Genomic DNA, 15,699 nt, shown 5'->3' on the forward strand with positions numbered 1-15,699 from the left:
ATCAGTCTGAGGTCTGAAAAAAATCATCTTTATCTATATATATATTTCACCTAATGAATTATACTATCTGGTCTAGCCAGTGGGTTATGAAACTTTCAAAGGCATATGAGCTTTTAATGACTCTAAAAACAATATGTAGACAGATTTTATTGGTATGATAGAAGACTTTGGATTCTTACAGACTTTGGATCAAGTAGTATTATTGTCATTTTATGTGCAAGGAAATAAATTCAAAAATATTTAGACAATTTTCTAAGAAGTGAAGTGAAATTTTCAAGATCATGTTGATAATAACTTTGCAGGAAGTCCAGGTTAAACCCAAATCTTTACCTCTAGAAGGCACTCAGGTGGCTCAGTGGAAACAATGAGTCAGGGAAGACTTGAGTTCAAATCCAGCCTCAATTGTGTGATATTGGGCAGTATTATTTAGTGTTCTTCTTGTTATATCAAATTTCATGCCCATTTAGTTCCATGGATCTGTGTTCACAATGATATATGGGTATATTCCCACCAATGACACAGATTACAACTTATCTGGAACTGCTCATTTTATATTATTTTTGTTTAGGTCTTCCTATAATCAACACAGGGAACCCACATAAAGCCTTTTTAAAAAAACTGGCTACGAGCAGAAAATATGGCCTCATTGAATGCATCTGAAGGCAAAAAGGGTTTGAGAGATGACCTAGCCTCATCATATCTTATACAGAATATTTGGTTATTTTGTTCCATTGTCAAAGTTTGTAATTTGGGCATTCTGGGACTTAAGATACATTTTTGCTTTATGTACAAATACACAACAAAATATCTTGTATAAATGGAAATTAAGACATGTTATTAGAATAAATTTTAAGTAGAAGATAGGAACATGTCCTCTGATGTCACTGATGGAGGGAACTTTTGGAAGAAGAAATTCACTCTACCAATGCAGCTTAGGACCTTCTTTGCAACATATATTATCTAACTTATATATTTACATACTTTTAATCCAACTCCTTTTTTTTGCCACCCCCCCCCCCCAAGTTAATCTATTCCTTCCCAAATTGAGTTTTGGTAGAGTCTAGTTCTGGGGAAGTTATGTGTATTGTGCTGCTATTCAACTAATTTACAAAGCAAACACTTTATTAAGTGTCTACTTAATAGCACTGTGCTTGGTGCAGAGAATACAAAGACAAAAAAACCCTCACATCCTCTTAATGGAAACAACACTTGTATAAGGAACATATAATGAAATATATAGAATAAATATATACAGAATAATACAAAATATTATTTTATGGAAGCCACACAAAGTAAGTCAATAAAGTCCTGTGTCTAAATGAAGGAGATGCTAGATTAGGAGAAAATAAAATGGTCAATCAACTGAAAAGCATTTCAGTTGTGCCAGGTCCTATGATAAGTACTAGAGATACAGAAAAAGGTATAAAGTCTCTGCCTTCATGAAGCTTATATTCTAAAAGAGGTATGAAGTATAAGAACTACACATGGAATAGATGGGACATAATTTCAGAGAACAGAAAATATCTTCCAAAGAAAATGGGTTCTGGGCTGACATTTGAAAGAAGCCAAAGAAATTAAGAGGTGAGTAGGGTAGCATACCAGGAATGAAGGATAGTCATGAAGACCAGTCATTTGAGAGGAAGAGCAAGTAGGCCAGTGAAACTAGATCAAAGTATTTTGGGGACTAAGGCACTATTTTCCAAGCAGTAATATCAAAATACAAAAACCCCTCTAAATATTGTTCCCTACATAGACATCACTGATCCTATTTGTCTAAGAAAATGATAAGGTAGGAGGAGGAAGAATCTCTAAAGAAAAGTCAAAAGACAAAAATCAGATGAAAGTACATTTCAAAATCATTTTAGGCAGATGCTTTTGCTTTGTACTTTTATACAAGGGCTTTAAATATTATGGGTATGAAAGGAAAACTTCATGAAAAATGCATCGATTAAATCATTAAATTTAAAACACACACTGAGGTAACAATTTTATAGGAACAGCTCAAGATATAAGAGTTTTGATAATATTTAAAACAGTTTGTAGTAGGTATCTTCAATTATTATTTCTAGGAAATAATATTCAAATTTTGACAAAAAGAATCAAGCTTAAAATTGTGTACTTGTGCTAGATCTACTGCACTACAAGCCAGTATTGCAAATACACAATAAGTATTAGATTAGATTCTGGATTACAGAATTAAAATAATTATGATACTTTATTAAAAGAAGAAATAACTCTAAAAAAGAGTAGCATATTTTTTCATGTGGTTAGTCATAACAATTAATTCACTGAACAAAGAAACACAATTCTGTCATTAATTCTGTATACTTTGTATACTGCTACTGCTGCAGTTATTAAAGGGCTAATTATTGGATTCATCATTTTCTATGACTTTAAAGTTTCCCATTATAATATAATTCTGAAGAATCTGACATCTTAACGAAAAATTGTAATTTATCAGAGAACACAGAACAGGATTTGAATCGTTCCTTTTGACCATATTGTTTATACACTGCTTGTCAATTAAGAGAAAGGCAGGATACCTGGTACTTTAAGTAGCATAGACTGCCAGATGACTCAAAATCCATATCAAGTGATGAGGCAATGAGACAGTAGTTCCATCAATTCAAGTTTAAGTTGTTAACTGTTTATAAATCACTTAATTATTAAGTGAAAAATTTAAGAAAATTAAGCACTCAGCTTTTCTAACTTAAGATTAATGTTAAATTCAAAAGATTTGAGATATGAAATCAAATTGAAACATTCTGAAAAGTCTTGCTATTATAAGTATTTTAATAATTCTTGAAAATTAAAATAACTACAATTATTAAATTATTAAATGGACTTACATAGAAGATGTAAATAATACAACCAGAAGGAAAAAAACTTGGATTTCAATTAATCTGTGAAGAAATTAAAATCCAGTACTCTAATTTGGCAATATCTATTTTAAAAGCTATTACTGAAATTTATATTGTTAATGTCAGCATCATTATAAGATGACTCTGAGTAAGTTCTTTTATTTAAGAGCAAAATTTCTTAAAAGATATGACGCTTTATGTAATGAAAGAATATAATACTGTATTCCTTCTTTTAATAACAATTTCAAAGATCCAATGTTGGAGAAACTCTATCTATTGGGATTTAATATTAAAAGTCAAAATCCTGTTAGAAGACTTGTAATAGGAAAAATAAATTTTATAGTATACAATTATTTTAGAATTATCACTAACCTAATTATACACTAATTTAATTAAGATTTTTTTAATACTATAATTATCAGGGAACAAAAAAAATTGATTTTATTGCCAAGAGTACGTAGTAACAAAGTACAGCAAACTAAGATAAGCAGCACAGTGCCTTAAACTAATGCACTATATACCTTCAGGGAATGATAGACTCAGGGATTGGCCTTTAACATTAAAATCTTTCCATTAATCTTGACTTAAATATAATCTGCTACTTTGTAGCAAAAAGAATGGTCATTTAATGAATTATTTCTGAAATATAGTTGGGAGGCACATTTGTTAAATCATTTAAAAGGAGATGTAATACCAGTAATTTTAATAAAACCAAAGGTTACCCAAGTATCAGTTTAGTATAGTTTCTTCCTTTTCTTTCTTTATCTCTCCTCTCTGAGTATGGAAGTTTCCTTTAAATATCTCTCCCTGAACCCTTTTCATGGTACACATTAATCAACTATTTAACCCAACTTAAAAATTCTCTATGTAAATCTCTGCAGTATGAGAGCAGCACCAGACTCTCTAGGTATACAAAAATAAGTCACCATTAAAAAAAAAAAAAAACCCACACAATATAACACAGGTTCTCATTAAGAAAAACACCAATACTCAACTCTATAGATGCTTACTGATTGGCTAAATTGACCAAGAGGAAAACAAAAAAACCCAGAAGCAGTGTTTATAACAAACGTTATGGGCAAGCATTGCTTTAGAAAGAGAAAAGAATAAAACAACTTTGCAAGATAGCTAAGAAACAAAATCCAGTATGTAAAGTAAATATTGCTTAGAATCATTGTCATTTACTGTAAAATCCATTGTTTAGTATTTATGAGGTGCTAATGGTTTATCTTTCAAATAGTGATAATTTATTATGCTAAAAATAATTTGTTTTCCATATTTAATAGTTTTTATATGAGATTTTCATTTTTCAAGAGTGAAGGGATACATATATGAGTTCTAAACTAAAAATCTTTATCCTGTTTGAACTTCATGCGTTATTAAAACAAATAAACAAATGTAGATACACCAGTTTAAATATCTATTTTTGACCCTTTTCTATTTTGAGCAGCAATTAGAAAAGCAACCCCATCTTACCTCCTATCCCCCAGTGCTCTCAAGCTAATGTTCAGAGTAGTTTGCAACACTACAATGGCACTATTGTGAATGCTGTTTGGGCTTCCTTCCCACAGAGAGTTAAATGGGCAGTTCCTGTAATTGTCCATTGAAATAATGCTGAAGAACCATGTTTTGTCAAGTCCACACCAAAGAAGTAAAGTCAGGGAGCCCAAGTTTTCATATCATACTGAACTATATTCCAAACCCTAGGAGCAACAAAAATTTTATCATTAAAAATCAGGATTCATCATGTCTCCTTTGAAATTTCACTTCACATATCTTATGTGAAATGCAAGGTTTCCCTGAAAACTGAACCTTTTTTCATAATTAGCATGAACAAATGGGTGGTTACATTGGTGTGGCAAGCACAAATTTGGATTCTAACAGTATTCTGGTGTATGTGATCCATAATAATTCTATTTCCATTGTTTAGCTATTAAAAATTTATCATCAGAAGTTTAAGCAGAGTGAAAAGAAAAAAAATCACCTTGGATTAAAGCTCAATTTTTAGGATGAACATTACTAGCAATTTAATTTCAGTTTTACTTTCTATGCATTTCATTTTCATGAGTCTAAGTCAGTTCCCAAACAGCACCATCAAATTCTATTTTTATTTCAATCTTCTGTCACCAAAATCTCCCTATTTCAAGAGATGTTTTATTGTCATTTGTAAACATTAATTTAACTGTATTGGGAGGTACAAATAATATGAGCATAAATTTAATTATCCAATTTTTACTTATAAATAAAAAGGCAATAATGTAAGGGTTTTGATTTAAAAATCACTGCTTTATCACATCAGATAAAGTACACTTTATCAATTATAGATTACATTATCACCCTGGTGGCTCATTGTAATATAATTCAATCGTCTAGATTGACATATATGGAACCATTCTGTCAAACTGGACTTAAACTACAAATACAAAATTTCCTCTAGTTCCATTGCTTTTTATCTTCTTTGGTATTCTTTAATAAGGGGCTTGTCTAACAATATTTCAAAGAGAAAAGTTAGCTACATATTTCTATCTCCAGACTTCTCTGGATTTCTTAAAGTCCATGATAAAATTTGACCTTCCATAAGAGGCCTTTCCTGAGATTATTTACCATTTTATTTCAGTTTTACTTTCTATGCATTTCATTTTCATAAAATCAGTCTTGTAGTCAGTCAACCAGCATTTATTAAATACTGACATAGCTCCAGGGACTATGCCAACCCCTGGACAAACAAAGAAAATTAAGCAACAACTAAACCTAAAACAGTCCCTGCTACCAAGGAGCTTGCTGTCTAATGGTGTAGACAAAATGCAAACCAAGAACAAACAAGATATAGTCAGGATAAACTGGAGGTGATTTCTGAGGGACACTAAGATTATGAAAGACTAGGAAGGGATTCTTGCAGAAGATGGACTTCGGTTGAGGTCTGAAGGAAGCCAGGGAAACCAAGAAGTAGAGATGAGGAAGGAGAGAAGCTGAGTCATGAAGAACCTGTGAAAATGTTTGGTGTTGTTTGAGGAACTTCAAGATAGCCAGGAGTATTGCTGGTCTTGAGCACATGGAGGAAAATGTTTTAAGACTGGAAAGGAAGGAAAAGGGTAAGACTGTGAAGAACTGAACTATGTATTTGATCTTAAGAATTAATAAGAAGATACTGGAGTTTACTATATAGGGAGCTAACTTTAGGATTTGAATACTGAGTAGAGAGACATGAGAGCTCAATCAGCAGGCTACTGCAATAGTCCACATGAACTGTTATGAAGGTACACATGGCACAACTTGATCACTGATTGAAAAATGGGGGAAGAGAGTGAAGTGTCCAGGATGAAAGGATTTGATTATGAACCTTTTCAGAGCAAGGATTATCTTTGCTCTTCTTAGTATCCTCAGAACTTGGTATAACTACTTCTAATATTAATAACAATAACAATACTAATATTGTTTATGTAATGAGATCAAGTCACACTACTCTCTACTCTTTTTGTAATTTTTTTTTTTTGGAAAGGCAATGGAGTTAAGTGACTTGCCTAAAGTCACACAGCTAAGTAAGTATTAAGAGAGTCTGGGGAAACATTTGAATTCAGATCCTCCTGACTCCAGGGCCAGGCCCTATCCACTGCACCACCTAGTTGCCCCTCTAATGTATAATTTAAAGATAAGTCAATCTGCCATGATGGAGAGTATTCTCCCTCAAAAATTATTTTTGTAATCTGTCTTTGTAAATTGGGGATAAATAGAAAAGAAACCCTAAAAAGGTAGTGTTCTTAACTCCAAATAATGAAGCCCAGAAACTATTTTGTTCCTTCTTGAACTCTCCACTAAAGAAGTTAAGAGGAGTCCCTGGTTTGTTTTGTAGTAAAGGATGAAATGTCATTGATATCCTAAGTTGGGTCTCTGAATATATTTCCAAATGGAAAGATAATTATATATAAAAGCTCAGTTCTCTATAGTTGGTACTACAGAGTAACAATTTCAAGTACATCAAAAGTTAAATAGGCTTTTACAGAAAGGCTTAGCAAGTCTAATTGACAAAAATCATTTAAAAGTTCAGATAAGTGCTTTTCCAAATAAACTTTAAGTTGGAAACTAGTTACTTGTAGTAAATATGCAATTATTACTTAAAATATATAATGATATTACATATATCTATATATTTATATATTAATATAGGAATACATCATACAAAATATATAAATGTATTTTAAATAAACTTTTATATATAAACTAAATATAATTATATATTATATAAAGAATATGAATTATATATCATATATAAATTATATATTATATGTAATATATATGTAAAATATAAAAATATATATAAAATAAAAACTTTCTTGCAAGATGAAATGGCAATAATAGTGACAAACCTTCTTTAAAAAGGATGCAAATCTGTGTTTGAATAAATGGCAAAATGTAGTTGCAATGCCATTTTTTGTTTCATTTAATTTGCTTTGCATATTTTTGCATCTCTGGACAGTAGAGTCAGTCAACAAAAATATTTATTGAGTGTCTAATATTCAGAATTGTGCTAAGCATTGAAGATATGACAAAAACCAAACAGTATTATTTGCTTTCAAGTAGTTACATTCTGAGTATGTAAATACAAAATGAATATATGGTAAAATTAAAATTTATGAGGGACTTAAAGAACACTGTCAGTATGGGGGGGATGGCAGTGTAAAAGGGTAGGGGCAGAAGAAAAGGAGAATAATTTTAATAAGATTGAGAAGGTCTTTAAAAATCAGACAGAAGAGATTGTAAAATTAATCCCAGAAGCAATAGTCAGCCACTGGATTTTACTTAATATAGGAGAGATGAGCAATCTAAGAAAATTGCTTTGAATGACTCATGTTAATTGGTTAAGAACCTAGCATTGAGTTCTGTCTGCTACATCAAAAAAATTTAATTCAAGCATTTAAGAATAAGCATCAACTCTAAAAGTTAAAAATATTGTACTGATTTTGGTAGAAAAGCCGCAATCTTAAAATAACTGCTTTTAGCATATAGTTATATATGTAAAAATTAAATATTTAAAGAAAAGGGCAAATTGTAGATAAAAAAATTTTAACAGTTCAAAAAGCTTAAAATTGGTATTTCAATAGTAGCATTATATACTTAACCTGTAAATAATTTCATTAATCACAACTGATATGTCTTACATAATAAAAAACAAAATTTTAAGTAGTAGTTTAGTTTTATCAGTAGTTTCTAGCAGTTAATATCAAAGGCATTTAAAATGACTTGAAATTTTTCATTGAAAAAAATTCTTTCAACAAGTAACTAATAAATGATGATTGAAATTAAGTCTGCAATTCTTTCAAGAAATCTAGAACTGTTTCTTACTATATTATACCACTGCATCTTCTTGCTTCCCAGTGTTACTTTTCAACCTAGTAAATTGGGATCAAGGGACATAAAGCACTCTAAAATACCTACCCTGACAAAACCAGAAATTGCAAGAAAACGTATTTCAAATACCAGTGAGGCCAGAGACGACAAGTGAAGGGGAAGTATCAAAACTTGAAAGAGTGATCAATACTGACAGATTACTGTAATTTTGGCTGTCAGGATGATTGATTTGAGTTGCATATAGTGATCAATACTGTTGACATTTAGTGAACAGCAGATACATAGTTACAGAAGATGTTCCTAAGGTAAAATTCAAACTGTACTTAATGAACATGAATAGCACAATTTATGCTGTGTAGTTTTAATTAGTGTTTTTATAGGACAGAGGAAAACTGATCCAACAGTAATGCATTTTTAATTGAAATTTTTACATAGTTCTTTTTAAAAAATAATTTTGTTTAAAAGATTAAAGTATTAGCTACTGTAATTTTTTTGAATGTAGCACTGTATTAATTTCTAGTGTATTTTGTGGCAATACTATTATATTTTATATATTTGCTTTAGAACACCTGGCTTGTCACTAATAGGATTTTTCTAGTCCCCTTACTAGCTTTGTAAGCCTAATAATCTGATTTAATAGTGTTTATTTTCTTATAATACAGGGCTTGATATTTAAATATATCATAAAAAGATCTGATTATGGCTATAGTATTTTAAATTTTAAATATTTATTTTTAACTTATACATTGTAGGCTGGAGCAGGCTTCAGTTTTCTCCTTAACATTCAGGTTTTGTACTAGTTTCTGGCCCTGCAATTTTAAATCTATGATCCTATGTATATCCTGATTAAAAGATATAAAACCGTAATTAATATTAGAGTAAGGATAACAAATTCAAGATTGTAAAAAAATGCAATAAGCTATCATTAAGTACATAAAATCTGTTCACACCTTTTAAAGAAAATCATGCACAAATGGTCAAAGGATATGCAAAGGCAATTTATAGACGAGAAGATCAAAGCAATCCATAGTCATATGAAAAATTGCTCTAAATCATTACTTATTAGAGAAATGCAAATTAAAGCTTCTCTGAGGTACCACCTCATACCTCTCAGACTGGCCAATATGACCAGAAAGGATAATGATCATTGTTGGAAGGGTTGTGGGAAATCTGGGACACTATTACATTGTTGGTGGAGTTGTGAACTCATCCAACTTTTCTGGAGAGAAATTTGGAACTATGCCCAAAGGGCAACAAAAATGTGCATACCCTTTGATCCAGCAATACCACTACTGGGTCTGTACCCTGAAGAGATGATGAAAAAGGGTAAAAACATTACTTGTACAAAAATATTCATAGCAGCCCTGTTTGTGGTGGCAAAGAATTGGAAATCAAGTAAATGTCCTTCAATTGGGGAATGGCTTAGCAAACTGTGGTATATGTATGTCATGGAACACTATTGTTCTATTAGAAACCAGGAGGGACAGGAATTCAGGGAAGCCTGGAGGGATTTGCATGAACTGATGCTGAGTGAGATGAGCAGAACCAGAAAAACACTATACATCCTAACAGCAACATGGGGGTGATGATTAACCTCGGACACACTTATTTCATAAGTGCAACATCAGGGACAATTTTGGGCTGTCTGCTGTGGAGAATACCATCTGATAAAGAACCATGGAGTTTGAACAAAGTTCAAGGACTATTCCCTTTAATTTAGGAAAAAAAACTTGATATCTTATTGTTTGATCTTGTTATCTCTTATACTTTATGTTTTTTCTTTAAGGATATAATTTCTCATCACACTCAATTTGGATCAATGTACAACATGGAAACAATATAAAGACTGACAAATTGCTTTCTGTGGGGGGAAGGGAAGTAAGATGGGGAAAAATTGTAAAACTTAAATAAAATCTTTAATTAATAAAAAGGAAAACCATGCAGTGTGTCCCACTAAAAATCTACTATAGTGAGTATTCTTGATAGACTGTATAAGAGAGCATTTAGGGAATATGAAAAATTTATAAAAATATATACCATGTCCTATTTAGACTATTTGAGTATGAGCAATTTTCAAATTACAAATAATTTATTATGAACTACCATTTTCTAGATCAGCTTAGTCAATTTTAATAATTAAATTAATTAAACTAAGTTAATAATTAAAAGATAATATTAAAAAGTATGGTGATTTTTATGCCTTTTAAAAATACATTTAACTTTTTTGGGTTTTTTTGGGGGGGGCAATGAGGTTAAGATCATACAGCTAGTAATTATCAAGACCAAATTTGAACTCAGGTCCTTCTGACTCCCGGGACAGTACTCCGAATGCACTGTGTCATCTAACTGCCTCTATTCCAAATAACTGTGAAATACATTAAATAGCCAGGATTCAACTACCAAAACATATTAGAACAGGGCTGTCCAATCTTACTTTTAAAAATTTTTATTGAAACAACAGACACCATATTTTGATTTGCCATTTTAATGGGAGTTCTGCAATAGTGCCTTTGTTTACTAAAGCAATTAGTAAAGCTACAGGTGACCACATAAAATCACAGCATTTTGGACAGCCCTGTTTTAAAAGATGACTTGATTTACTTATAGACATTCAATTACAAAGGTTTTCTTAAAAAAAGAACAAGTTAAATAGCTGGAAGAATATCCAGTTTTCATGGTTAGGCCATACCAATATAATAAAAATGACAATATTACCAAAATTAATTTAATTTTTATGCAATAACAGTCAAATTATCTAAGGGATATTTTGCAGACCTTGATAAACAATGAACAAAATTCATTTGAAAAATTAGAAATCTAGGTTGTTAAGGGAAATAATAAAAAAAAAGAGGACAAAGAATCTTTTCACTTCCAGACTTCCAAAGGGCAGATGAGTGGTGCAGTTGGCTTAGGCCAAGTCTCAAGAAGACCTGAGTTCAAATTCAGCCTCATTTTCTTACTAGCTGTGTGACCCTGAGCTAGGCACTTACACCTGTTTATTCCAGTTTCCTCATCTGTAAAATGAGTTGCAGATCATACTTTAATGATGGAAAACATTCCTTGATTACAAAGGCATGGAAGAAGGAAATGGACTACTGTATAATTACAAATAGCAAAGCAGGCTAGTATGTTAGAACAGAGAGTGGGAATAATTTAAAAATCTCTTAACTGGTTATTTAAAAACAAGTAAGATACAAAATAAACTATGAACCAATGAAAACAAATAGGTGAATGTCCTTAATAGGGAAGCTAGGTTACTCAGTGGACAGAGTTCAGGACCTGGAGTCAGAAGACTTGAATTCAAATCTGCCCTCTGATATTTACTAGCTGTGTCACCTGGGCAAGTCACAGAATCCTGTTTGCCTGTTTCCTCATCTATAAAATGAACTAGAGAAGGAAATGCCAATCATTTTAGTATCTTTAACAAGAAAACCCCCCAAAACCCTCAAGCGTTGGACATGACCACCATGACTGAACAGCAAAACAAAATATCCTAATAAAACTATTTTGTAAAGCTCAGTCTTTGTTTTTATGGAACTGTCTTGAATTTTATTGTGGAGTACACTTAAAAATATTAAATATGAAAACAATTATAAAATAGTAAATATACATTTGTGTGCATTCTTCTGATTGACCCACTATTCTTATTAAGTACAAAAATTCATACTGAATAATTAGATCAAATATTTTTAGAAACACATAAGAAATATCTACCTTAGAAAGTGGTTTAAAGAAAGGAAATACTGTAAAAAAGGATACAAATTTTGGTACAGTGGGATCAGTGATTTCAATGCACGACTTGCATTTATAGCTGTTGCTCGAACCATAATGGGAAGGATTTTCCCATTTACAATAGCACCATCAAAGAGTGGACCGAAGAATGGAACCTGAATCAGAAATTAAAAAGTTATTTTAGAATTTAACTCATTCACTAAAATATTATCAAAAAAGGAGATAACAGAATTATCTGCATACAATTCTTTTAGGAATATTAGTCTGTTATTTCAATTGTATTCTATGATAACTAATATTCTATAATAATAACTAATATTAATAATAATACATATATTTATATAATGAGAAGACAACAGGACTTGGATTTAGGTGTCCTGGTTTCAAATCTCAGCTATAATGCTAGTTCTATATAATCACTTTTTTCTGGGCCTCAGTTTCCTCATCTGCACATGGAAATTGCTTAAGGACTTCTTTACAGAACAACTGTGGCAAAGAAATTTGTGAAGCTCTTTGAAAGGTACTGTTAATAAGACAACAATCCTCCTCCCAACAAAAAAAAGGGAAGAATTCTCTAAAATATCCATGCAAAAATATAGTACTAATAATAATAATAACGAACATTTATATAACATTTTATGGTTTGTAGAATACTTTATAAATGTTATCTCACTGGATCTTCAAAAAATACCTGGGAAATAGGTGCTCCCACTATATCCAATTTTACAGATGATGAAACTCTTTTTTTAAATATTTTATTTATTTAAGGCAATGGGATTAAGTGACTTGCCCAAGGTCACATAGCCAGGCAATGATTAAGTGTCTGAGACTGAATTTGAATTCAGGTCATCCTGACTCCAAGGCTGGTGCTCTATCCACTGCACCATTCAGCTGTCCCCAAGATGAGGAAACTAAGACTGAAAAAGATTAAATGACTTTTCTAGAGTCATAGTTTAATGAATGTCTGAGATTAAGATTTTAACCTAGGCCTTCCTGACTCTAGGTTCTGTGCTATGATAGCCATTGTGCTACCTACCTACCTTTCATAGTACTGCATATGTGCTCTATGTAAATAGTAGAGTTATTTTCATACCCTTTTCTAAGAATTTTGTAGCAGATGAAAATTCAAGATTAGAAACAAAGATGAAACTAACGAGCACTGGATAGAAATGTCAATCATTAGGGACAGAAAGTTATTAGCTTTCTTACTTGTTTCTTATTAGTTTTTATCACACCTATTTAAAAAAGTTACACTAATGTTTCTTTAGAAGAAAACCAAATACCACTAGAATGAGGAGAAATTGAAAAAATCAAGGATATGAGCTATATTCCAGTTTTTTGGAAGAAAGTTTGAGTTTAGAGATTATTTGATAATGATGATGCTGATTATTATTATTATTATTATGCTGTTGTTGTTTACAAATTAAATGCCATCTTTATTTAATTAGTTGAAAATTAAATTTTCATAATTTCCTTTGAAAATTTTGATCTCCAATAACAGCTGAAGGGAGATGATCTTTATGACAGGTAATTCTTATCCTGATAATTAGAGATAATATGATGACAAAAGGTACTGAAATATAGTAAAAGAGTTCAATTTTCTTAAACTTTGTATATTACTTAGTGGGGACATAGGCACTCAAAAAATACAAACTCTGTGATGGTTAGATAAAGGTTACATTTATGTGGTACTTTGTGGTTCTAAGGCATTTTAATAATAAACAATTTCATTTGATCTTCCACCATTGGTAAAGGCAATGTGATATAGCAGAAATTTGAATGTGGAATGAGAGCTCCCATGTTCTAATTCCAACCTACTATTTAGTATCTGGCATGAATTTTGAAAGTCATATAGGGCAGCTGGGTGACACAGTGGATTATACCACTGGCCCTGGAGTCAGGAGGACCCGAGTTCAAATTCGGTCTCAGATACTTAATAATTACCAAGCTGCATGACCTTGGGAAAGTCACTTTAACCCCATTGCCTTAAATAAATAAAAATTTTTCAAAAAAGTTCCATATATATATATATATATATATATATATATATATATGTAGAGAGAGAGAGAGAGAGAGAGAGTGAGTGTGTATCTATCTAGCTATATAGATATATCTATGAATATACAAAAATTTCTCTGGTTCTTAATTTCATTATTTTTAGAAGGAGAGGTTATAATTAGATGAACTCTCAGGACATTCCAATTTTAATTTAAAAGCTATGATTATGAGATGAGTTGCACAAATATTATCATCTCATTTTATAGATAAGGAAAAAGGATCAGAAGTGATCATTTAAAATACTTGAAGATAAAGAAATTTTGACAAGTCTAGTGCTTTTTTTCAGTTTTCTGTTTCTTTAAAGTCATAAGGGGGGATAAAAAGTTGAAAGATTTTTCAATGGGACTGGGGAAAAAGAATTTGGAAGAGACATGGTAGTTACACAGAGTAAACTGATGTGGAAAATGGATCAAGAATGACATTTTCCATACTCAGGTCTGTATCACTAAAACGAGAGTAAATTTTTACTGTGAATTTCGACATTTTCCACATCACTTTCTTAGTACGAAGATCTGGAGAGACTGCTTATGCAGAGAATATTCACTTCTACAACCTTTAATACTTTGATTTTGATTGCATGGCTTTAGCCTTTTCTTGCTTCAACTTCTCTTATTTGGAAAATAAATATGGTAATGGGGAAACTGTCTTGGTCATTCAGAGGTTTCCTGAATCTGAATGGGAATTATTTAGTAAACATGCTTTTTTTTTTAAAATTAAAGAAAATTCAATCCACATACCTCAGGTTTTTTCATGATCTGTATACTGAACATGTGATTTTTCATTGGATATATTACAATAAGGACATCACCAAATTCTGTAGGGATAATTCCTCTTCTATAGTCTCTAGAGTGTTCTGACCAAACAATGTGGACTTCATCATTTCCTAAGTGTCGCAACTAGGAAAACAAGAGACTGATATTAGCAAACCAGTACATAAGATACATAAACACACATAGGATACCAATCAATCCAAATTGTGCTATTATATCAAATTGCCTTAAGAAGTAAAGATATTAAGAAAATTTAAAATAAGATCTTAAAATTTCTTAATGTATCAATAAAACATTTGAAACACTAAAAACTATAATAAAAAGGAAAGTATGGGTAACATAATCAAAATATGTTATCTTTTAGTTAAATTTCAATTTTTTCCTTTACAATGATTACATACAAATAATATTAAAAGGTAGAAAAATAGATAGATTTGAGTTTCATTTTCTTTTTTGAATACTCTCTTTGAATAAGAAAGATTTATCACTTTAGGTTTAACAAATTTATTATTGGCTCATTTACTTTATCATCTTATAATTTTCTCCTAAATTTTTACTAAAAAGTGTTAGCCTCTAGAGATTTCATTTCATTTATATTGTTCACTAATTGTTATACTATAGATGGTGAAGCTAGTCCACTACTTTGAGGGGATCAGTCCCTTCTACCAAAGAAGGTTCTTTAATTTATACAAGATGGACTACCTCCTATTCAACTACTCCTTTTCTTCCTATTTGTGACTTGAATAAAAACCAAGGAGTGCTCAGGGACTCAGATGGGACTCCCTGGTCTTGTTGGTCTGGCCCATACCCTGCCTTTTCCCTGCTGCTGTCTTCCACTCCATTTCATGTTTCCACTGACTCCCCACAGATTCACCACTGACTAAGAGAAGTTCATATTGAATGATGAGAGGGATGAGATCACTACGGCATAC

The 15,699-nt window shown here is 31.3% G+C and overlaps 1 protein-coding gene across 6 annotated transcripts in view; it reads right to left on the bottom strand.

Moving 5' to 3' along the window:
* The window catches only part of RALGAPA1 (Ral GTPase activating protein catalytic subunit alpha 1), a 331,780-nt gene that overhangs the window by 20,742 nt on the left and 295,339 nt on the right, over positions 1–15,699 (bottom strand). For 5 of the 6 annotated variants that reach the window (XM_074213382.1, XM_074213380.1, XM_074213383.1 and 2 more), the window contains 2 exons: positions 14,735–14,893; positions 11,967–12,094 (listed from right to left, as the gene is read on the bottom strand). In XM_074213382.1, the coding sequence (XP_074069483.1) occupies positions 11,967–12,094; positions 14,735–14,893 (287 nt within the window). Of the gene's footprint in view, positions 1–10,971; positions 11,595–11,921; positions 12,095–14,734; positions 14,894–15,699 lie in introns of those variants that run through there. The other variant, XM_074213381.1, reaches the window with a different exon arrangement.

Source organism: Macrotis lagotis, chromosome 1 (assembly GCF_037893015.1).
Source record: "Macrotis lagotis isolate mMagLag1 chromosome 1, bilby.v1.9.chrom.fasta, whole genome shotgun sequence".
Classification (NCBI taxonomy): Eukaryota; Metazoa; Chordata; class Mammalia; order Peramelemorphia; family Peramelidae; genus Macrotis; species Macrotis lagotis.